This window comes from Puma concolor, chromosome E2 (assembly GCF_028749965.1).
Source record: "Puma concolor isolate L17-30 chromosome E2, mPumCon1.1.hap2, whole genome shotgun sequence".
NCBI lineage: Eukaryota > Metazoa > Chordata > Mammalia > Carnivora > Felidae > Puma > Puma concolor.
Window position 1 is genome coordinate 14328188 of NC_141681.1, and position 23886 is coordinate 14352073.

At 38.7% G+C, this 23886-nt stretch overlaps 1 protein-coding gene across 7 annotated transcripts in view; it reads right to left on the minus strand.

The window, feature by feature from the left end:
* The window catches only part of HYDIN (HYDIN axonemal central pair apparatus protein), a 442685-nt gene that overhangs the window by 228155 nt on the left and 190644 nt on the right, over positions 1 to 23886 (minus strand). For all 7 annotated transcript variants that reach the window (XM_086688949.1, XM_086688948.1, XM_086688951.1 and 4 more), the window contains 2 exons: positions 9109 to 9227; positions 4332 to 4555 (listed from right to left, as the gene is read on the minus strand). In XM_086688949.1, the coding sequence (XP_086545075.1) occupies positions 4332 to 4555; positions 9109 to 9227 (343 nt within the window). The remainder of the gene's footprint in view (positions 1 to 4331; positions 4556 to 9108; positions 9228 to 23886) is intronic.

The following is a 23886-nucleotide window of genomic DNA, read 5'->3' on the forward strand; positions in this document are numbered from 1 at the left end:
ACCTTTCAAGGCAGACTAGCCAAAATTATGTGGTATTGAGGAAAGAAGAGTACCTGACAATAAAATAATAAGAAACAAAAGTCCATAATCCATCATATTAACTCTACAGAGATTTCTTAGGCCACAAGGGCTAAGAAAGTATTTCTGGAGAAGTCATAAGTAAAGTCAATATTAATGTGTGAAGCTGGAAATATATTATAATTATACATTAGACATATATTTGGGATACCAGATATTTACCAGGTTTTCAAAAACGATTATTCATGGTTTGAAGTGCAAGAACACTTTTGGACAAATGTGATTTAGATAAGGATATTTCTCTTAGAACAAAGTGATGGCTGCCAGAGGGCGGGGGGGTTAGGGGCTGGGCAAAATGGGTGAAGAGGAATAGGAGATACATGCTTCCAGTTATAGAATGAGTAAGTCATGGGAATAAAAGGTACAGTCAATGGTATTGTGATAGTGTTGATGGTGACAGATGGTAGCTGCACTTGTGGTGAGCACAACATAATGTATAATCCTGTTGAACTATGTTGTTTACCTGAAATAATGTTAACATTGTGTGTCAGTTATACCCAAAAAAACACAAATTTTAAATTAAAAAAAATATTTCTCTTAGAAATTTGTGATTCATTTTTGGATGCACGCAAACATTCTTTCCCCAATCAGATTTTCCTTCCCTTTGAAAAAAAAAAAAAAAAACCAGGAATAACATCCAAAATAAGAGACTGGTATAGCAGTTTGGGTGAATGTAATGAGAGACTTATCCTCCACAGAGCAGTTGAAGTATTAACTAGTCCAAGTTTGTTTGTGAGTAGGTTCCTGGGAGATTCCTAAATCCTCTTATTCACAGTGGAAAACCCCAGTGCACCCTAACCTATTCAGGCATTGCTAGTGATGTGTACTACTAGTTGGGATCTTCAGGAGAAGAGATCAGAGATTTTAAAAATTCACCTACGTAATGAAGGAACTAAACATCATCCAATGTTATAGACTCCTGAAATTAACAATCACAGCGTCTTTGAAATGTAATTCACGTGCCATATAATTCACCCACTTAAAGTGTATAAATCAATGGCTTTTGTATATTCACAGATATGTGCAACCATCACCACAGTCAATTCTAGAACATTTTCATCATTTTGAAAAGAAACACCATGGCCTTTAGCTATCATGCTCTGTCCCACACCCCCAACCCTGAGCAATCACCATATTCCCATTTCTCCCTTTGCTTCTGTCAGTCTATTCTTCACATATTTGGGGGCTCTGCTGCTAGATGCCTTTATGTTTATAATTGTTGTATTTCCTTGATGGCTTGACTCTTTCATTATTTTAAAATGTCCCTCTTTGTCTCGAATAACAATTTTTGTTTTAAAGTCTGTTTTGTGTGATATTAGTACAGCTTTCTTTTGGTTACTGTTTGCATAGTGTATCTTTTTCTATCCTTTTAGTTTCAACTTATTCATATTTTGGGATTTAAAATGTGTCTCTTGTAGACAGCATATAGTTGGATTGTGTTTTGTGGGTTTAAAAAAATCCATTCTACCAATCTCTGCCTTTTAATTAAAGTGTTAAATATATTTATACTTGATATAATTACTGATAAAGTAGGATTCATGTCTTCCACTTTACTATTTGTTTTTTATATGTCTTTGTGCCTTTTTTATCCCTCTATTCCTCCATTATTGCCTCCCTTTATGTTAAATGGATACTTTCTTAATTTTTAATTTTTAATTAATGTCACTTCTTTTACTACATTTTTTAGTTAGTTTAGGGAATATTTTAGAGAATGGGCAATTACATCTTGAATTTGGAAAAATAATTCACAGAGTCACAGGTTAAGACAGTAGGACTTAGGGGTGCCTGGGGTGGCTCAGTCAGTTAAGCGTCCAACTTCGGCTCAGGTCGTGATCTTGTGGTCCGTGAGTTTGAGTCCTGCATCAGGCTCTGTGCTGACAGCTCAGAGCCTGGAGCTTGCTTCGAATTCTGTGTCTCCATCTCTCTCTGCCCCTCCACTGCTTGCACTCTCTCTCTCTCAAAAAATTAATTAATTAAAAAAAAAAAAAGACAGTAGGTCTTAGGACACAGGAATGTCTAACAAACTCAAATTTGCCAGTCACTGTCCCTAGTATATAACCTTGCATGTGGAAGGTGCTCAATAAGTTTATTAAGTGAATATCCAAAATACACATTTATTCCTAATAGAGTAGCAGTGTGTGTGTGTGTGTGTGTGTGTGTGTGTGTGTGTGTGTGCAAATGCAGTATTATTAGGCTGTACTTAATTAGGGAGGGGCCAGATGAAATGGGGTTGGGCTTTCTTGTTCAACCTGTCTTGGCCAGTATTTTCCTTTCCCCTATATGAAGAGTAAAATTATGGTCCTTTAATATCCTATACTCTTTTACCCTGAGATAGGGTGATCATTTTGATCTTAAATGTTTATAAGAGCAAAGCTTTAAGGTTTTGTCTTCCCCATTTGGGATGGAGGCCCATCAATGATGCTGGATATTGTGGAAGGTACTCATGATTCTGAGTGATAACTCTTGAAGCCATGAAGTCAGAAAACCTTATTCAAATAGAGCTTTGAAGAGCTGATCTGCTGGAATTTACTGAGGACTCTCAAGGATCAGAAAATCTCTGAAAGGGAGACGAAGGTTGCATTCGCAAGTTTGCTCTTCCTGCTTCTCCAGATCACCCCCTCCAATGCTTGTCATGAGATGTGAATTGTTATTGAAGTGGGAGATGAACTGGAGTTCATGTGATATAAAAAGGTACTCCTGTCGTCCTCATTTTCTGGTGCATCTTCTTGAAGAGTCAATGTTATTCAAATATTTGGAAAGCAACAGTGATTTTTCTTATCTTTTGTCACAAACACAGGTGTGTTACAGAAGAAAACATAAATGACTTCTGAATGTTCTAGATACACCTTAAGACTTGAGTAAAGTTTCTGATTATGGCAGGCTGTCTCAGCCACGCCGCAGAACCCTTGAAACACATACATTCACTCTCCTTATTTGTGAGAGGTTGTATTAGTTTGCTAGGGCTGCCATAATAAAATACCACAGATGGAGTGGCTTAAACAACAGAAATTTATTTCCTCATAGCTCTATAGGCTGGAAGTCCAAGATCAACGTGTTAGCAGGGTTAGTTTCTTCTGAGGGACTCCCTTGTCAGGTTGTAGATGGCCATCTTCTATGTGTTTACATGGTCTCTTCCTCTCCGTGTGCTTGTTCTTATAAAGACACCAGTCACACTGTATTAGGACCCACCCATATGACCTCATCTTACCTTAATTACTTCTTTAAAAGTCCTATCTCCAAGTGCAGTCACATTCTTAAGTACTGGGTATTAGGATATCAATATATATGAATTCGGGAGGACATAATTCACCCCATAACAGGGATGCTTAGGTGGAAGAATTGAAAGAAGTGGTAATAACTTTTAAGCTGATCTTAAGAATCTGAATTTCCAGTAGCTATCTTGAGACCAATAAATTTTCTTAGGATCCTTCAGGCCATATGTGTCTGTGTCTCTTTTCTATGCTATCCTCAGACCCCAAGGGAGATCTTAGCTGTAGAGGGAAGGAGGGCCTGCAAGCAATAACCATAATAAGAGAGACTGCCGTGGTAATTAACAACCTGTTGCTGTGAAAATCCAGACGGGATCTGCAATGTGTTCTGAAGATAGGATCTTTCTAAGCACCAGGAGCAAAAGTTGTGGATCTGCCCAATGGGTTGGTCAGAGAGAACTTCTTTTTAAAACCTGAGGACAAACTCTGCTATTAATGACTTGCAATTATCACAAACAGCTGGAAAAGCCATCAAAGGACTTCTAGCAGAAAACCTGCACATTTCTAGCCGTGGCTGACTGATGCTATAAGTAGATTCTTTTACAATACCCAAAGGTATCATAGGTAAGAGCATTTAAAGAATTTCCTTAAAATAAATATGAAAGATGAAAGTTTAGAGAAACTGTGATAATAGCGAAAGCCTAGTCAAGAATATGATTTTATCCAGGTGTTACTGTAATGATTTATTTTCCCTAAATATCCTAAAACAGAGAGCATAACTAGGTTTAAGTGCTTATGTTATAAAGTTATAGCTTCTAGACAAACTAGATCCCCGAACAGCATCTGTATCCATATGACAATAATAAGTTACATGTGTTCAGTAGGTAAACACTCACGGAATTGTAAAAACACTCCATTATTTTAACGTATTCCCATCAACAAAGGCAGTTATGGACATCCAAGACACAATCTGGTTTTGAAGTTTAAGAAAGCAGTAGATAAAAGCTTCGGTTAGCTTCCACATTAGTTATAGATATATCTTACCTAATGGTCAGTTTCACAGGCTCAGGGGACCCATTGACATTGACCAGGAACTCTTCTTCAAAGTGCCCCAGAATGGAAGAACTGAAGGAGATCTGGACCGCCTGGACTCCACTTGGTTCGATGATGCCTTCCTTGGGGCTGAAAACAAAGCAGGCCCCCAAAGCCGAAGTTGGAGGGCCCACGCTGAAGAGAGCATCAATGCTGCCTTTGTTGGAGAGTATTGCCTATATCAATAAAAAGCCAAGAATGCAAAGATACAGCATGGACATCATATTTATTTTCAGAGAAGCATGTGGCTGTACTGTTTAATACCAACACATAGACAGTTACAGGAAGTAAAGCCAGAGAAAAACTCCAGGGGAGAAATGAATAGTCTTCTGCCTTGAAGGTCTGAAGGTAGGAATCCTGATCCAGAAGTCATTTTGTGCTTTTAGTATCCTCTTTAAAACAGAGTTAGTCACGTGTATTATAGCCGTGTTATAAATACTGATTGTAATTATATCTACTGAAAAAGAACCTTAAAATACCTCTTTCTGATATTCTATAAGGTAACGGAGGGAAGGCAGGTATTTCTCTTCTATGCATGAGAAAGCTGAGAATGAGCGGCATACTGAAAAATAAGCAGTCAGAATAGAGGCGCAAGAGCTACCTAAGCCTACATCTATAGTGTAGCCTGGAGAATATGAACGCGACATCACTGTGGATTCCAGACGACAAGGATTCTCTTTATTGTGCTATTAGATTTCATTCTACTGGGATACCTTCATCTCAAACTCTACCGTTTGGGGATGCTTAATGTAAGCAAGTGTTTTACTATAGACAAGTTTTATTCCTATACACTAGTGCCATTGTCCATATTTGCTTGCACACTAGATGTGTGTGTATGAAAAGTTCATGCCTGGCATTCAGAGTCCTCCACACCTGACTCGGTCCATCGCTCCCACTCCCACCGCCCCTGGTGTCTGTGCAGTGAGCCTGTGATGTAGCCACACAGCTCTCTATTCCTTGCCAGTGCTGCACCTGAATTGGTGGACAGCACGTTCTCTCTCTCTATGTACTACCTTCAACCTACACTCCAAGTATTAGAGAAAAAAGAGCATAGGAGATCATGAAGAAATGTTCAGAAAGGCATGTGGGGAATGTCAGGAACCTAGAAGAAGGAGAATTTCCAGAAGGGGTTAACTGTGGACAGAGTTCATGGGGAATACACTCTGAGAAAATGTTACAGATTTTTTATTTTTCATTAGAGGCCAGCCCTGCCCTTGAAGAAGAAAGTAACTGCAATGGAGTGTGACGGTAGAATCCAGAGTCCAAACGTTTAGGGAGTGCGTGGGTGTGGAAGAAATAGTGGTTGACAATTCGAGATTCCGATTTTGAGAGGATTAGTGGTGAGGAGGGAGAGTGGGGGAGACAAAGCTGTGGGAAGTACGGTAGAGGAGACCCAGTATATTTATATTAAATGACATAATGCATACTCAGTGCTGGGCCCATATGTTTGTTGTAATAAGAGAATAGAGCTAGGTAACCAAGGGAATGGGGTCTGGGTGGGTGTGGTGTGTCCACCAGCTTAGGTTACCTCCTGAGAAGCAAAGAAGAGGGAATCAAGAGTATATATAGAATAGAGTCAGGGGCCTTTGCAAAGGAAAATCACCACTTCTTCCAAGAGAAGATGGATGATGGACCAAAAGAGATATATAACTAATTGTTGCTTGATATTTTATTCATCTTTTTACATTCATTTCCCATTCTCCCTCACTCTGTTTTAAGTTCCCTGGTCATAGAATTCATGCTTCACCCCTCATTCTTTCTAAAGAGACCATGTAGAAAGTGATTATGGCCAGGGACTCAGAAGCCAAATAGCCTGGGCTCAAATCCCAGCTTTACCACTGACTTCCTAGCTGTGTGACCTTAGAAAACGTGCTTGCCTCTCTGTCCCCCAGTGTCTCCATCTGTAAAGGGTAAGAACTACTAACTTCTCAGAGTGCTTGGAAGATGAAATTAATTTTTGTAACTCTTAGAATAGTGCTTATAAATGACAGTGATTGCTACCTGTATTCCCAGCGCTATGCAGAATGGGTTTAAAATTTACCTTGCTTAAGAAGCAACTGACACACCTTAGTGATAAATTAAAGGCAACTCAGAGGTGTTTGAGGTAATTCAAAGGGAATTCAAAGGGAATTCAATTCAAAGGCAATTGTTTTCCTCTCTGAGGAAATGCACAGATTGCCTTTTTATTTTTCGGGTAACAGCAATACTTTACTCAGATTTTGTAGAAGGCACAAGCTCCTCCATTTTCAAGAACATACATGTCATTCTTCTCCCCCTGACAAAAGAGCACCTTTGTGTGTCTGCAGAATCCAGCAAGTCATTTGGGACAAAACCCTGAGGCTTTTTGATTACCTTACCCTTGCAGTCCAATTCCTTGGCGAGGAGAAAATTTATAATAGAGCTTCACCTAGTTTTCCTTCTAATTACACTGGGGAATAGTGAACACTCTTGGGACTATGGTTTACTTTTTATGTATTTGCTAAGCTCAGCAATGACTAAGGGCAATAGCTAGTTATTCAAATTTGTCTCAAGTAGGTAACATAATAAATTGAAAGAGAGATGCAATGAGGCATCAGCACTAAATACGCAGAGAGTGCAAAATATTCCCATAAGAAGCAACTCACCATGCCCTTCTCTGCCATTGCACAGCCCTCAGAATTGTCCACTCTGATGCAGCCCCTCATATAACACTTACTTAGCTGGCTGCGAGGTACTTTACTATTTCAAATCTGGGATGGTGGGAAGGTGGTGGCCTCAAATATACTTCGGTTAAATTTGTTAGAAATTATTATTACACTCAGGGAAACCTTATCCATTTTGTATCAGAACTAAAGGTCCTTTTCTATTGTGGCATCCATAAGACACAATACTTAGGATGTAAGGGAAATTCACACTGGATAAATTATGGACACAATATCAATTTAATAAGTATCGCACATTTTTTCCTCCCGAAGTGACCCTTTTTTCAAAATGCAAAAGACAATGCAACATAGTAGCTGTGCCATTTTTCATTTCATGGCAGTCATGTGACTGGTTTTTTCATTTAACTTGTGTTCTTATGTATATTCCATCTCAGATGACACTAATGTCTCTATTTACCTTGCGCATCATCCCATTTAGGCCACGGTTACTCTAATGAATGTGGGGATGAACAATACAGTAGGAAGCTCTCAGTAGCAACCGGGCATTTGCCTCCCACGCCAAGGCTGGGCTGGGCTGAGATCTGAGTTGGCTGTAGGTTGGATTTGCTCCGTGGTGAAGGGCAGCACAAAACCTTCCCTTTCCAGGCTACAGAGCCCTAGTAACCCAGTGCTCACTAACATTTACCAGCTGTATGACCTTGCCAAGTTACTTAACAGATGTGGCAGGGTCAGGTTTGCTATTCACTGACCCCACTCCCTCTTCCTCCTGTGCTCACAACTAGACTGCATTTCCCAGCCAATCTTGCAGCTGTGGGATGTGAATGAGCGTGACGCGTGCCACCTATAGGACCAACTCCTATAAAAGATATTTCGTGCACGTCTCTCCATGCTCTTTCCCCTTCTGCCCGCATGACAAATGTGGGGTTGCGGCCTTGAGGGCTACACGTTAGGGGTGGCAGAGCTATGAGATGGAAGGAGCCGGGGTCCCGGTGCTCTGCTGACGGAGAGCCATCTGCTGATACGTAACCCTGAGACTTTACGTAAGCAACAAAATAGACTTCTATCATGTCTGAGATAGTACAGATCTTCATATCTGTTTGTTACAGTATCTACCATTATCTTAACTAGTAGAACTGTTCCAGGCTCCAGGTTCCCCGGCTGTAAAATGGGAAGAGTCACTGCAATGCTGCATAGGGTTTAGGGAGGACCAAACGAACTAATGAATATAAAAGCACTGGTACTGTGCTCAACATATTTGAAAGATGATGTTGTTGATGGTATTAACCACTCTCTGCCTCTTATTTTTCCTTTATAAAATAGTTTCTAAGGATTAGAAACTAAATACATACAGATAGACAAGCATACACAATAGAACATGGAACCTGACACCTATTTGTCACTCATTAAATAACTCCTTGTATTACTTTTATAGAAATACAAACATTTAAAGTTTAGGAATCATTGTAAAATAAAGTTTCAGTGGTCACAATTTGATATAGTGCAAAAAAATACCCTAGATACAAAGTTAGTGGTGAGGAGACACTGAAGTGACTTTGATCCTGAAGAACCCATGAGTATATCTTGTAAAAGGATCATTTTCTATTTAATTGGAAAGACAAAGCACAGAATTTCAAACAGAAAGTTCCAGAAAGCACAATGACTGGTTTTTAATCATGTATTAAAGACCAGTGCATTCAGAGAAAACTCTGAAGTGTGAAAATGCCTATCCTCATTAGGACATTCTGGAAAGTTTGAAAGTTTTTCTATCCTCTGGTCTCTACAGCATTTATGTTGTCGGAGAACAAGCATTAATCAGATGGGGATAAGATTGCAATCCACAAGATGAGGAGGATAAATAAAACCAATTAAATTATGGCTTTGTTGCCTTCAGGAAAGCTAGAGGGGAAATCCTCAAGGAGGCTTGCTAGGAAAGGAAGGAAGAGCCAGATCATTCTGGAGTCTGAGCATGAGTAATGGCAAATGGATGTGACTGTACATGTTTTGTATCGAGAAACACACACACAAAATAAAATAAACAGAAAAAGCCAGGTACTATCTGAGTCTCAATGAACAATTCTAGTGCTTACCTCATAACAATGTACAGATCCAACGAAAACTTTTCCAATGTCCAGCAGTTCAAGATTGAAGTGAATCTTTGGCCCCATTCCTTCACCTTTGATTCGGAGGGGCAGACGGATCTCTCGGCCTATAAAAACAAGTCAGACTTTATTACCCTGAAGGATGCTTCATTACCCCCCAACTACACATGACGTGGTGCCAATGTAAGCAATCAAGAGTTCTGTATCAAATCCCTGTGCTGGACCCAGGGAACTGCAATTTAACCAATGCTGAAGATTTTGCTTATCGTTAGGAAACACGAATACTGGTAGTTTCTTATCTTTAGAGAGCAGCTTACATTGTAATTTAGGCGGATATTTTAGCAGAAAAAAATTTTTAAATTTTAACCCAGTCTTAATGGTATTCTTGTTCCTTATTTTTAAAACAACGTAATTTTTCTAAATCAGAGAAGAGTGACCACTGATAGATGCTTCTTATAAAACGAGAGTCACCATGGGCCTCCACAGGACATCGTTCTCAATGATTTTCCCTACAGTTAGGAAGATAATGGTATTAAAGGATCTGTGTCTAGGAGTCTTACCATAGAGTTTCTTTCAGTAGGGGTAATGGGATCCACTCACAATATCCACGACTGCACACCCACAGTGGACCCAGGGCGGGTGAACAGAGAGCACAACCTTTATGGTATTGACTGGCTTTGTTTCCTTTTTTAAAATGGATATACCTTTGTCTGATAATACATGATCATTATAAAAATATTATAAAGAAAGTAGAAATTCTCACATAAATCTACTACCCAAAGATAACTACTATTAGCATTTTGGTGCCTACCCTTCCATACTCAATCATGTTTAAATACTAAAGTGCTACCTGGTCATATTTAAATAGTAAATACTATATTAAGTTTAATGGAAATGAAAGCATATGCTGTTATTACTTTGTAACTGCTTTTTTCACTTAGCAATACATCTACAACATTTTTTAATAATTTTTTTTAAATGTTTATTTATTTTTGAGAGAGAGACAGACAGAGTGTGAGAGGAGCAGGGGCAGAGAGAGAGAGGGAGACACCGAATCCAAAGCAGGCTCCAGACTCTGAGCTTGTCAGCACAGAGCCTGATGCGGGGCTTGAACTCACATACCACAAGATCATGACCTGAGCTGACGTTGGAACCTTAACCAAATGAGCCACTCAGGTGCCCCAATATCTGCAACATCTTTACATACCATCACTTGAAGATGAGTTAAATATTTTTAACCAGTCCCTCTTGTTGGATATTTAAATGGTTTCCAGGTTTTCATTGAACAAATTACAATGTAATTAATATCTTTGAACACATTATGAATAATTTCTTTAGGCACTTCAAAGATTTTCTATTGTTTCTTGTCTCCTACAGCTCCTGTTGAAAAGTCAGCTTACTGTCTTACTGCTCATTTGAGGTAAATGTCTTTTCCTCTGACTGCATTAAGATTTTCTTTTTGGGGATACCTGAGTGGCTTACTTGGTTAAGCATCTGACTTTAGCCCAGGTAATGATCTCACGGTTCATGGGTTCGAGCCCTGCGTCGGGCTCTGTGCTGACAGCTCAGACCCTGGAGCCTGCTCAGATTCTGTGTCTCCCTCTCTCTCTGCCCCTCTCCTGCTGGAGCTCTGTCTCTGCCTTAAAAATAAATAAAAAACATTTTTAAGGGGTGCCTGGGTGGCTCAGTCGGTTGGGCGTCCGACTTCAGCTCAGGTCACGATCTCGCGGTCCGTGAGTTCGAGCACCGCGTCGGGCTGTGGGCTGACGGCTCAGAGCCTGGAGCCTGCTTCCGATTCTGTGTCTCCCTCTCTCTCTGCCCCTCCCCGTTCATGCTCTGTCTCTCTCTGTCTCAAAAATAAATAAACGTTAAAAAAAATTTTAAAAAAACATTTTAAGAAATTTTTTAAAAGATTCTCTTTTTGTTTTTGGTTTCTACCAGTTATACCATGATGTTCCCAGGTGACATTTTCATGTATTATTCCTAAGGTTTATAGCAATTTGTGAATCTCTGGATGAGTGCCATGCATCAGTTTTTAAATTTTCAGTCATTATGTCTTCAAATATTGCCTATGCTCCATTTTCTCATTTCTTTCCATCCACATAGATAAATTTTTACCACATTCTATTTGACTCTGATGCTCTTTTCTATATTTATCTCTATATGCCTCAGTATGGATATTTTCTTTAGATTTATTTTTCAGTTTATAAAATCTATCTCTGGCTGCATGTAACAGGCTATTCAATTCCACTGAGTTCTTAATTTGTTAATGTAACTTTTCAGTTCCAGACTTCCCATTAGATTTTTTATAGTTTCCAGGCCTCTGCTCAATCTTTTGAGAATATTAAAAAAAATGTTTAACATTAAAAAAAATCTATCAAATACTTATGTTTTCTGGCTCTCTATGAAGTTTATATTGTTTTATCTTGGTGTTCTATCAGACTGTGTTGTCTCCTTATATGTTTGATTATTTTTGACTGAGTGCTGGTCAGTGTACATAAAACCTGAAGTGGTCATCTGAAGCCCTGAGAAGATAGTAAGTTGCTCTTGCTTCTGGCTGGTGACTAAGGAGTATTAGCATTACCCAATCTTACCACTCTCCACTAAGATTCTTTGAGAGAATTAAGCTCTGTGCCAAGTCATATGAGTGACTATATTCTCAATTCTCCCAAGAAGGGCATATAGCTAGTACTATGCTAGTTATAAAAGAGAAGTTGATTCCTCATATTTAATTGATGCCTTAGAACATTAGAGATTACTTCCTAGAACCTCAGTGAAGAACTGTTGTAATCAAATTGATAATTGAAAAAGCAGTCAAAGCTGAGCTTCAACCTTTGGGAGGGCTGATCCATTTCCAGTCCCCACTTCACTGGGTCCCATTATAAAGTCTGGGGAGTTATGAGGGCCCTTTCTCCTTGGGCATCCCATGAACTCCCATGTTTCTTCCCTAACTGTACTTAACTTTTCAGCTTGTCTGTAGTATCTACCAAAAAGGTGGTGTCTCTAAGAATAAAGTGGTGTCCAAAGTCTGACTGTCTTGGCTTTCCTCTTCTCTTGGATCTTGGCCCTGTAATTCTCTACTGTCTTGGTAGCTCTCTTTTGACTATAAAAAGTCCTTGAAAATATTTTGCCTTGCTCTTCTAGTTGTGTTTTGGAGAGAGACAGAGAGACAGAGACAGAGAATCCAAATTGCCTAGCCCACTGTTATTGGAAATAGAATTGCCAGAACGAAGGGTGCACATTTGACATTTTGATAGCTATGGGCATGTTGCCCTCCAGAACGGTTGTAGGAATTTGCACACAAACAACAGTCTTTAAAGGTCTGTCTCTCCATACCCTCCCTGATAGTGGGGATATCACACTTTTGAAAATCCTTGATAATTTGATAGGTTTTCCTTAAATGTATACCATTTACATTTCAAACTCTTTAAGCAAAAATAAAAGATTTGCTCTGTAACATTTTGAACGTTGAAAAATACTTTTGATGCTCTGTCTGATATAATCTTTAGTATTATAGCGACTGTGCTTTGAACAATCAAGCCATATTTATAATTTATTATTATTATCATTATAATGCCTTATGGAAATTTATGTTCCAGCCTTTTGTTGCTACTTAGCTTCTGTATCTTTAAGGCTTTCTCTCCATGACTGTCCCTTTAAAGACAGGGGTATTTGTCTCTATGTCCCCTCTAGTGCTTGGCAACACAGTTGTCATTAGGTATGTATTACTTTGATCATAAGAAACAAGAGCAATCAGCAATATTTGGGACAAGTGATCCATTCAAAGGGTTCCCCCAATCCATCTGATCCCTGGAAAAGAGATCACTCTGAAGATCAGGTGTTTGTGTTAACAATACTGTAGAATATAAGTAAAACTTTCAGAGAACCTCATCAACTCACTCCATTATTTTAGAGTTCTAATCTACTGGCAATGATTTTTACTGCTTGGTCAAGAGAAAAGTATTTTGACAGAGATCCAACTTTCAGAATGGCAAAGAAGGAGAATTGCAAATATATTGTGGAATAAACAGCAAGACTATTTATAACTGTCAGGCTTAAAGCTTTCCCCATCTGTTACCTTGACTGCCTTCCTTAATAATAATTTTTTTTTAAAAAGGAGATGTGTTGTAATAAAACAGTGAGCTAATGTTTCTTTGGGAATTATTAATTACTTCAACGGAGATTGTTTTATGTGTAGCTAGCCATTTCCTTCACCTAGGATAGGAGTACAAGTGATAGCCAGCAGTACTTTTGCCAGAGTTAGTCTACATTTTAAGGTCACATTACAAATGCTACTTTTCTGCAAGATTTATGAAGCAGGGATTTTTCTGGTCTTGGCAAAAGACAGCAAGAGGGACAAATGTGAAGGAACTAGTAAGCTCTAGGACAGATTCCTTGCTAGAAGACTGAAGTATTAAAATGTTTATTTTATTTTATTTTATTTTTAAATTTTTGTTAATGTTTTATTTATTTTTGAGGCAGAGAGAGACAGAGTATGAGCAGGGGAGGGACAGAAAGAGAGGAAGACACAGAATCTGAAGCAGACTTCAGGCTCCGAGCTGTCAGCACAGAGCCTGATGCGGGGCTCGAACTCACGAACCGCGAGATCATGACCTGAGCCGAAGTCGGATGCTTAACCAACTGAGCCACCCAGGCGCCCCTAAAATGGTTTTTTTAATGTTCATTTACTTTTGAGAGAGAGAGAGTGCAAGCAGGGGAGGGGCAGTGAGAGAAGGGGAGACAGACTCCAAAGCAGACTCTGAGCTGTCAGCACAAAGCCTGATTCAGGGCTCAAAACCATGAACTGTGAGATCATGACCTGAGCCAAAATCAGACGCTTAACCTACTGAGCAACTCAGTTGCCCCCCAATTTTTTTTTAAACGGGGCAATTTCCAGATGACACAATACTCTATATGGAAAACCCAAAAGATTCCACCAAAAAACTGCTAGAACTGATTCATGAATTCAGGAAAGTCACAGGATATAAAATCAATGCACAGAAATCAGTTGCATTCCTATACACCAACAATGAAGCAACAGAAAGAGAAATCAAGGAATGGATCCCATTTACAATTGCACCAAACACCATAAAATACCTAGGAATAAATATAACCAAAGAGGTGAAAAATCTATACACTGAAAACTATAGAAAGCTTATGAAAGAAATTGAAGAAGACACAAAAAAGTGGAAAAATATTCCATGCACCCAGATAGGAAAAACGAATATTGTTAAAACGTCAATACCACCCAAAGCAATCTACATATTCAATGCAATCCCATCCAAATAACACCAGCATTCTTCACAGAGCTAAAACAAATAATCCTAAAATTTGTATGGAACCAGAAAAGACCCCGAATAGCCAAAGTGATCTTGAAACAGAAAACCAAAGCAGGAGGCATCACAATCCCAGACTTCAAGCTATACTACAAAGCTGTAATTATCAAGACAGTGTGGTACTGGCACAAGAACACTCAGATCAATGGAACAGAATAGAGAACCCAGAAATGGACCCACAAATGTATGGCCAACTAATCTTTGACAAAGCGGGAAAGAATATCCAATGGAATAAAGATAGTCTCTTCAGCAAGTGGTGCTGGGAAAACTGGACAGCGACATGCAGAACAATGAACCTGGACCACTTTCTTACACCATACACAAAAATAAACTCAAAATGGATGAAAGACCTCAATGTAAGACAGGAAGCCATCAAAATCCTCGAGGAGAAAGCAGGCAAAAACCTCTCTGATGTTGGCTGCAGCAACTTCTTACTCAACACGTCTCCAGAGGCAAGGGAAACAAAAGCAAAAATGAACTATTGGGACCTCATCAAAATAAAAAGCTTCTGCACAGCGAAGGAAACAATCAGCAAAACTAAAAGGCAACTGACAGAATGGGAGAAGATATTTGCAAATGACATATCAGATAAAGGGTTAGTATCCAACATCTATAAAGAACTTATCAAACTCAACATCCAAAAAAACAAATAATCCAGTGAAGAAATGGGCAAAAGACATGAATAGACACTTCTGGAAAGAAGACATCCAGATGGCCAACCGACACATGAAAAAATGCTCAACATCACTCATCATCAGAGAAATACAAATCAAAACCACAATGAGATACCACCTCACACCTGTCAGAATGGCTAACGTCAACAACACAGGCAACAACAGATGTTGGCAAGGATGCAGAGAAAGAGGATCTCTCTTGCACTACTGGTGGGAGTGCAAACTGCTGCAGCCACTCTGGAAAACAGTATGAAGGTTCCTCAAAAAACTAAAAATAGAACTACCCTGTGACCCAGCAATTGCACTACTAGGTATTTATCCAAGGGATACAGGTGTGCTGTTTCAAAGGGACACATGCACCCCAATATTTATAGCAGGACTATCAACAATAGCCAAAGTATGGAAAGAGCCCAAATGTCCATCAATGGATGGATGGATAAAGAAGATGTGGTATATATACACAATAGAGTATTATCTGGCAATCAAAAAGAATGAAATCTTGCCATTTGCAACTACATGGATGGAACTAGAGGGTACTATGCTAGGCAAAATTAGAGAAAGACAAATATCATATGAGGATTTTAAGACACAGAACAGATGAACATAAGGGAAGGGAAGCAAAAATAAAATAACAGGGGGGGGACAAAACATAAGAGACTCTTAAACATGGAGAACAAACAGAGGGTTACTGGAGGGGATGTGGGAGGGAGGATGGGCTAAATGGGTAAGAGGCATTAAGAAATCTATTCCTGAGGGGCGCCTGGGTGGCGCAGTCGGTTAAGCGTCCGACTTCAGCCAGGTCACGATCTAGCGGTCCGTGAGTTCGAGCCCCGCGTCGGGCTCTGGGCTGATGGCTCAGAGCCTGGAGCCTGTTTCCGATTCTGTGTCTCCCTCTCTCTCTGCCCCTCCCCCGTTCATGCTCTGTCTCTCTCTGTCCCAAAAATAAATAAACGTTGAAAAAAAAAAAAAAAAAAAAAAAAAAAAGAAATCTATTCCTGAAATCATTGTTGCACTATATGCTAACTAATTTGGATGTAAGTTAAAAAATAAAATTAAAAATAAAATTAAATACATACGTACGTACATACATAAAACAGGGGAGTTTCCTATCTCTCATTACAGCGCCCTGATTTCACACAAGAAGCAGGGAAATGGACTACAGAACCCGCTCTAACAGCCTTGAAGGCCTGAATGCAACAGGATCACATTGCATTTAGATGTGATCCAGAAAATATAACCAGGGGCTTGCAAAAACTTGCCATCTATCTTAGACGTCCAATATTATACTTGAACTCCATTCCTGTGCAGTAAGACAAGAAAAAAGAGGAGGAAAAGTATAAATAGAACAAACTGTCATTATTCACGTATTTTAGGACTATCCACCTAAGAAAATCCTAAAGACTTTGTGAATAATTTTTTCATTAGTAAGATACAGTAATATTGATGGTTACCAAATCAATATTCAAAAGTAAAGTGCATTTCTCCATATAGCAACAACCAGAAAAATTAATTTCCAAGACACTATTTACAGTAGCAACAAAAATATAAAGTACCTAGAAATAAATGTAACAATATATATTTAAGATCTTCAAGGGGCAAATCATAAAAGTTTATTGAAAGATATTAACAAAGATCTAATTAAATGGAGAAGTAGGCTATGTCCTTGAGAAGGAAGACTCAATATCATAAAATTGTCAATTTTCTTCCAACTGATATTTAATTTCAACACTCTGCTAAGCAAAATGCCATCGGGTAGAATGTACAGATTGATTATACAATTTAAACGTAAAATCAAGGGGCCAATAGCAACCAAGACATTCTTTAAAAGAATAAATTGGACTAATTTGCTCTTTGACATATTAAGGTCTATTATAAAGCTATTATAATTAAGTTAATGTGGTATTGGGGCAGAAGGTACAAAATGATTAAGGAAACAACAAAAAACTCAGAATAAATGTACACATATATGTGAATTTATGACAGAGCAAATGCTGAATATCAGGAAGGGAAGATGGACTGGAATGCACAGAGCCAAAACAGCTGGATATCCACCTGGCATCTGTGGTAGATTGAACAATGGCCCTCAAAGGTGGTCCCATGTCCTAATTCCTGTAAATATCACCTTATATAGTAAAAGAGTGAATATTACCTTATATGGCAAAGTAAGTGAGTGATTAAGTTAAGAATTCTGAGATGGGGAGATGATCCTAGATGATCTTTATTATTGTAGCTTAAAAACTGTCGAAATAAGGTAGTGGTAGCCTTCCAATTTTGTTCTTTTCCAGAGTTATTTTGGCTATTCTAGGTTCTTTGCATTTCCATATGAATTTTAGAATCAGCCCGTCAATTTCTATACACCCACATGCACGTGCATGCGCGCGCGCACACACACACACACACACACACATACACACACGCAAGCAACTAGAATTTCTATTTGGATTACATTGAGTCTATCAACAAACTTGAGGAAGAAATGACATCTTACTAATATTAATTATCCATTTGTTAACAAGGTATAGTTTTCCCTTTATTTGGGTCTTTAATTTCTCCCAGCAATGTTTTATAGTTTTCAATGTACAGGTCTTACACATCTCTTGTCAAATTTATCTCTAAGTATTTAGGATTTCTTAATGCTATTTTAAGTGACAGTGTTTTTTTAAATTTCAATTTCCCATTGTTCACTGTATAGAAATACAACTGATTCTCTCTATATAGATCTTGTGCCCTGCAACCCTACTACACACTTACTTTTCAGCCTTCATTTAAAACAGATATTCTCTAACACAATCTCCACAGATTTTGATTCAATGAAACATAGATGAAACCCAAGAATCTACATTTTTAATGATCAGCCAGGGTAATTCTATGCAGATTCTCTAGGGATGTTACCCGAAGAAACATGAACCTTGTTTCAACAAGGTTGAATATTAAGTATGCTAATAGGTTTCAACATATGAATTTTGGGAGAACACAAATATTCAGTCCACAGCACGTGCTAAAGATGGGCTCACAATGCAAACATTTCAAACCATCTCAAGAAACAATCCAGTAGGAGGAAAGTCAGTGTTTACCACAAAAATGCAAATTAGTACCCCAAGAGTTTGAGATAATAGAAAACTCTTAAAGGAACTCTAACCTCTCATCTTAAAATCTCTCAAGAAGTAAACACAGAAATAGAAACCAAGTTTATGAAATTAAAAACTGAGCAGATGAATACCAAAGAGTAGAAATAGCTAAACAACTAATCAACTGAGAGAAAGATCTTAGAAAAATACCCAGAATATGTCAAAGAGAAACAAAGAAATAAAAAATGTAAAGAAGTCAGAAGGTATGGTGAGTCCATGGGAAAGACATATATCTAAAAAAAATTCCAGAAGGAGAAAACTGAGATAATGAGATGAAAACAACACTGAAGAGATAAGTGCTAAGGAATTCCAGAACTGATCAGAGATTCTTAGACTGAAGATGCAGGTTTAGTACCCAAGTAGGCTAAACAAAGGCAAATTCACCACAGTGAAGCTGTAGAAAACCAAAGGATGGAGTAATTCTGTCAATCTGATGCAAAAGATAGGCAACTGAAAGAAAGGACAGTTAAGCTGCAGGAGATTTCCCACAGTAACCATATGGTCCCTTGTCCATATTTGGAGGAAGCAAGCAGCCTCATGGAGAGACCATGGATGAGGGTTCCAGCAGACAGAACCTGGCGAGGTCCCTGTCAACAGCTAGGATTAACTGCCAGACATGTAGGTGGAAGAGCTATAAAATGATACCAGCTTTCACCTTCAGGCCTGTCCAGCTGTCTCCAGGGAGAGCAAAGTGTAGCTGTCCTTGCTGAATCGGGACCAGTCTGCAGATCTGTGAGCAGAATAAATGGCTGCCAGTTGTTTTAAGCCACTAAATCTTTAGGGTGGTTTGTTATGCACAAAAGATAAAATGGACAAAGTGGCTTACGTAATTAGGGTTTTTACTTTGCTCACATATCCGGGACATTGGGAAATGTGGATTTGGGGAAGGGAGGATTGAAGGCATGCTGCTGCTCTTGATGATGATGATAACTGGTAAGGATGAAAAGAATTAATATTGACTCAATAGCTACATTCTCTTCAAGTTCCAGAACCATACAGTGGTACTTATTGTAGCTTTTAAATATGTTTTAACACGTGGTGGGGTTAGTCCTCTCATATTATTCTTGTTTTTCTGAACTTCCTAAGCAGTTCTAGTTCATTTATTTCCTCCATAAGAACTTTGGAATAAACCTAATTAAAAAAATAAAAAACCTTGATATTACCACTGAGATCACGTTATATTTACAAGGAGAACTGACCAATTTATAATGTTGATATTCCTGACCAAAACTATCAACATACCTTTCCATTTGTTTGAGTTTTCCTAAATCTGGGTATGGATACATATATATTTTCCCTATATTCTGTATGTTTGAAATATTTAATAATTGAACATACAACTTAAGTAAATAAGGTAGTTGATCAAGAAAATAATTTCTCACTCATAGGACTAAGAAACCCTATATTATTATGAGGTTGCAGTCTGATGAGTTTTGAAGAAGAAAACCTACAAATATGTAGAGCATTATTTATTATTCTGAAAACTCAAAAATGTTTTCAGTGATTGGGGTGATTTAGCTTTCTCTCTCCTAAGTGTCCATTCTATAGTTCAGCTGAGATAAAGGTCAAAAGCTCTAAATTGTGCTAAAGATTCAGATGTTTCTTTCTTATGATGGGCAGAAGGAAAATGGACACAGTAGTTACATTTTAATTGGGTCCTTAACGGAAGTAGGTACATCTGGCATCGTTTCCATCATGCTGCTTTTTCACATCTGACTCTGAAGCACCCACTAACGATGTTATCTAGCAATATATTTCACAGTTTAAATCAGAAAGTGTTGCTTACTTTGAAGCTCCCATATGGTGATCCAAACCAAATATGTGTGGTTTCCCGTTGAGTTTTTTTTTTTTTTTTTAAGGTCATCTCTTCATGATTAGATTAGGATTTTCCCCATTACATTGGAAAGTCAAGATAGATAAAAAGTCAGTTTCAAGCCACAGATCAGACCATCAGCGAGTCTTTATCAATATCTAACATCCAGTTTAACTACTTCTAAGAAAATCTGAAAATTTAAGTGAAGAAAAACATTTCAATTTCAGATGAACTGAAAAGATTTCAGTAATGTTGTATTTCCTATATTCAGATTTAAGCAAGTCACTCACTCCCTTGCTTAGGGCCCTTCTGTGATTTCCCACAGCAGCCAGGAGGAATTCCAAGGTTCCTAGTCTGGCAGTCAAGAGCAGCTGTCCCTGAGCTAACTACTCCTTCAGCATCCAACTCCATTTCCTGCCCCTTCTCTCCTCCCAGTCTCTCTGTCTTTTTGGCAGCCACACGCCAAGAATTTGCAATTCTTTGCCATTTCATTCTCTTGCCATGTATTTTCACAAAGTGTTTCCCTCCCTGACATGCCCAGCACCCCCCCCCCACCCACACACATCCTTTTTTTATTTGACTAACAAATACTCCAGAAGGGTCACTTTCCCTGAGGAGCCTTCCCTAGAAACCGAGACTGAGCTGTGTGTGCCCTGTACCCTCATCTATTAATGCATTCATTCACTGGATAGCATTGCAATATAATTGCTGGTTACTTTCCTCCACTCATTTCTAGTGCTTTCTGAGGGCAGGAGCTCTGGTTTTGTACATCTTTGTACTCATGGTGCCTAGATATAAAAGCTTTCAAAAGAAAAAAAGTTGCAGGTGGAGATGTGGGTTACATTTCATGCATCTCAAGAGGCCTCCTCAAGACAAATGACACTGGCCTTCCCTGCTACTTCCTGTTTCTGAATATATATTCACAGGATGGAATACTACACAACAATGAAAACAAAATAGGACTGGGGCTATGAGCAACAACATGGATGAGACAGACAGGCAGATTGATGCCAATTATGTACGTTTCAAAAACAGACAGTACCAACTTGCATTGTTTATGTGCACACACATTGGGGTAAAAACTACAAATGAAGGCAATGAAATAATGACCATGAAGGATAGAATGGTGACGATCTCAGGGGGAGGATGGGGTGAGGGAAGTGTGCCCGGGAAGGGACACACAGGGGGCTTCTCAGGACTGGAAATATTATCTTAGTAGCACGTATGTGATATTTGTCTTATAATTATAACATACATGCATGTGTATTAGTTCCCTGTTGCTGCTAAAACAGGTCATCACAAACTAAATGCCTTAGTGTACAGGTTTATTATCTTAAAAATTATAGAGGTCAGAAGTCTAAGATGCAAGATGGGTTTCACTGGACTAAAATCAAGGTGTTGGCAGAGCTGAATTTCCTTCTGGAGACTCTGGGGAGAAATCTATTTTCCTGCCTTTTGCCGCTTCTAGAGGCTGTCCACATCTCTTGGCCATTTATCTTCAAAGCCAGAAACGGCTGGTTGAGTCGTTCTCTTATCACATCACTCTGACACTGAGACTGATACTTTTGCCTCCCTGTTTGAAGTTAAAGGACACTTATGATTATCTACTGAGCCACTCGCATAATCCAGGTTAATCTCCCTATGTTAAGGTCAGCTCATTGGTAACTGAAACTCCATTTTCTGCCCTAATTTCCCTTTGTCAGGCAATGTAACACATCCACAGTAACATATTCACAGGTTTGGAGATGGACATCTTTGGGAGGCTGTTACTCTGCCTACCACAGTATATTTTATGCACATTTGTGAATGTATGTCTTGTTTCTTTTTAAAAAAAATTTTTTTTAATGTTTATTTCTGAGACAGAGGGTGAGCGGGGGAGGGGCAGAGAGAGAGGGAGACACAGAATCAGAAGCAGGCTCCAGGCTCTGAGCTGTCAGCACACAGCCCGATGCAGGGCTTGAACTCACAGACCACGAGATCATGACCTGAGCCAAAGTCGGATGCTCAACGGACTGAGCCACCCAGGCGCCCCTGTATGTCTTGTTCCTTAGTGACAAAAGGTTAAAAATTAAATGATAGTATGTAAATACTAAGGATTCCTATAGGACCATGAAAAAGAATGACACTTTTTATTTAGTGTTCATGGAATAACCTGCAAGAAATACTTAATAAGCAGTGTCAAAACCATTGTGTACAGTATGCTATAATTTACGTAAAAAGGCATGAAGGGGAAGCATATCCACACGTATTTTCTTCTATATGCTCAAAGTATTTTTTAAATGCAAAAGCAAAGCAAAATGAAACAAGGGAAGGGGCTTTTCTATCTGCCTAAAAAGCATTTTTTAGTGACCTAAAACCAGGAAGTTTTACCAATTCTTTGAAGATAATACTAAGGAATCATCACCAGCCCTTGAAAAGACACAGTGAATTACATGGAATTTACAAGGAAGATAATATGGAATTACAAGGTAAACAAAACCCTTCTCTGGCAATCATGTCTTTTAATAAACCACTATCAGAATAAAGAAGAATGTCATGCAGATGGAAAATTATACTATTCAGTTTATCCAGGATGTGAATTCTGTGGCAGAATTCACAACTGCAAACAAAACAATAGATGAACACAGCTAGTTATGTAATGTTTGGGAACCTCCTGGAGAGCAGCCAACCCCCTGGAACATGGCCAAGCACGACATCCCGCGAGTCATAGATGGGAGGGAGGATCTACCACCTGTGGCATGGGGGCCACTGGAGCATTTCCAGCCTCTGTCTGAACACTGATGTACCAGCATTTCCTCCAGACCCATTTAGAAGTCTGGGGTAAATGATGCTGGTATGAAGTGTAGAAATGGATTTATGTCGATCCTGAAGCCCCTAGTCCATTCTGCATCCATTCTGGGGCAATCTTGAGAATCCTGCATTCATGAGCAAGGGAACGACCAGATCAAACCAGGATTCATTCACTCATTCATTTTTTTCATTTATTTGCTCATTTATGTAATCAATATTTATTGACTGACTTTATCTTCCTGGTGCTAACAGCATAATAGAGTATAATTTCAATATATAAATTTTTTAAACAAGCATGTAAGTGAAAACAAACAAAAAAAATCATGATCATACAAGTCAAAGTGATGGTTACTTCCAGGGAGAATGGGGGAAAACATCATCAGGAAGGGACATATATAACTGGGGGGAGGGGGAGGGCAGCACAATCTTGACTTAGGCAGCCCATCCTTCTATACTGTTCTTACTTGACCTCTTTATATACAGAGAAAAGTGGCTGTGTAGACATACACTGAAAACATGCTAGGCAGAGCAGAACAGTGGGATTTTTGCCTTGAAGTTGCTAGCGATTGTGCATTCTTACTACTCTCTCTCTCTAGACATTTAATATTTTGTTATTAAAATAACCACCACAGCTGTAAATCCTAGGAGACCTAAACATTAAACAGGAGAAGTAAATAGCACTAATTACCCTGAAAATCAAACCCACTTTCTCATTCTTATATACAAATGAACAACCACAGATCAGAAGGCACTGGAAGGAACTCTGTGACTGCCTGACACTTGCTACCTTGGAATTTTCTGACAAATAAAAACTTCTCTTCACATCCTTATTTAATAGCATTGAATGGCATTTAATGTCATTCAATGCTCATGTTTGATTAAAATCTGGTTCTTTGACAACAGATGATCAATCCTATAAGTCTAACATTAGACTGTTAAGATCTCCAGAAGAATAAAATGAAATATAACAGAGGAAAATATGTAAAAAATAATACAATTTCCCAGAGCTGAAGTAACACATGAGT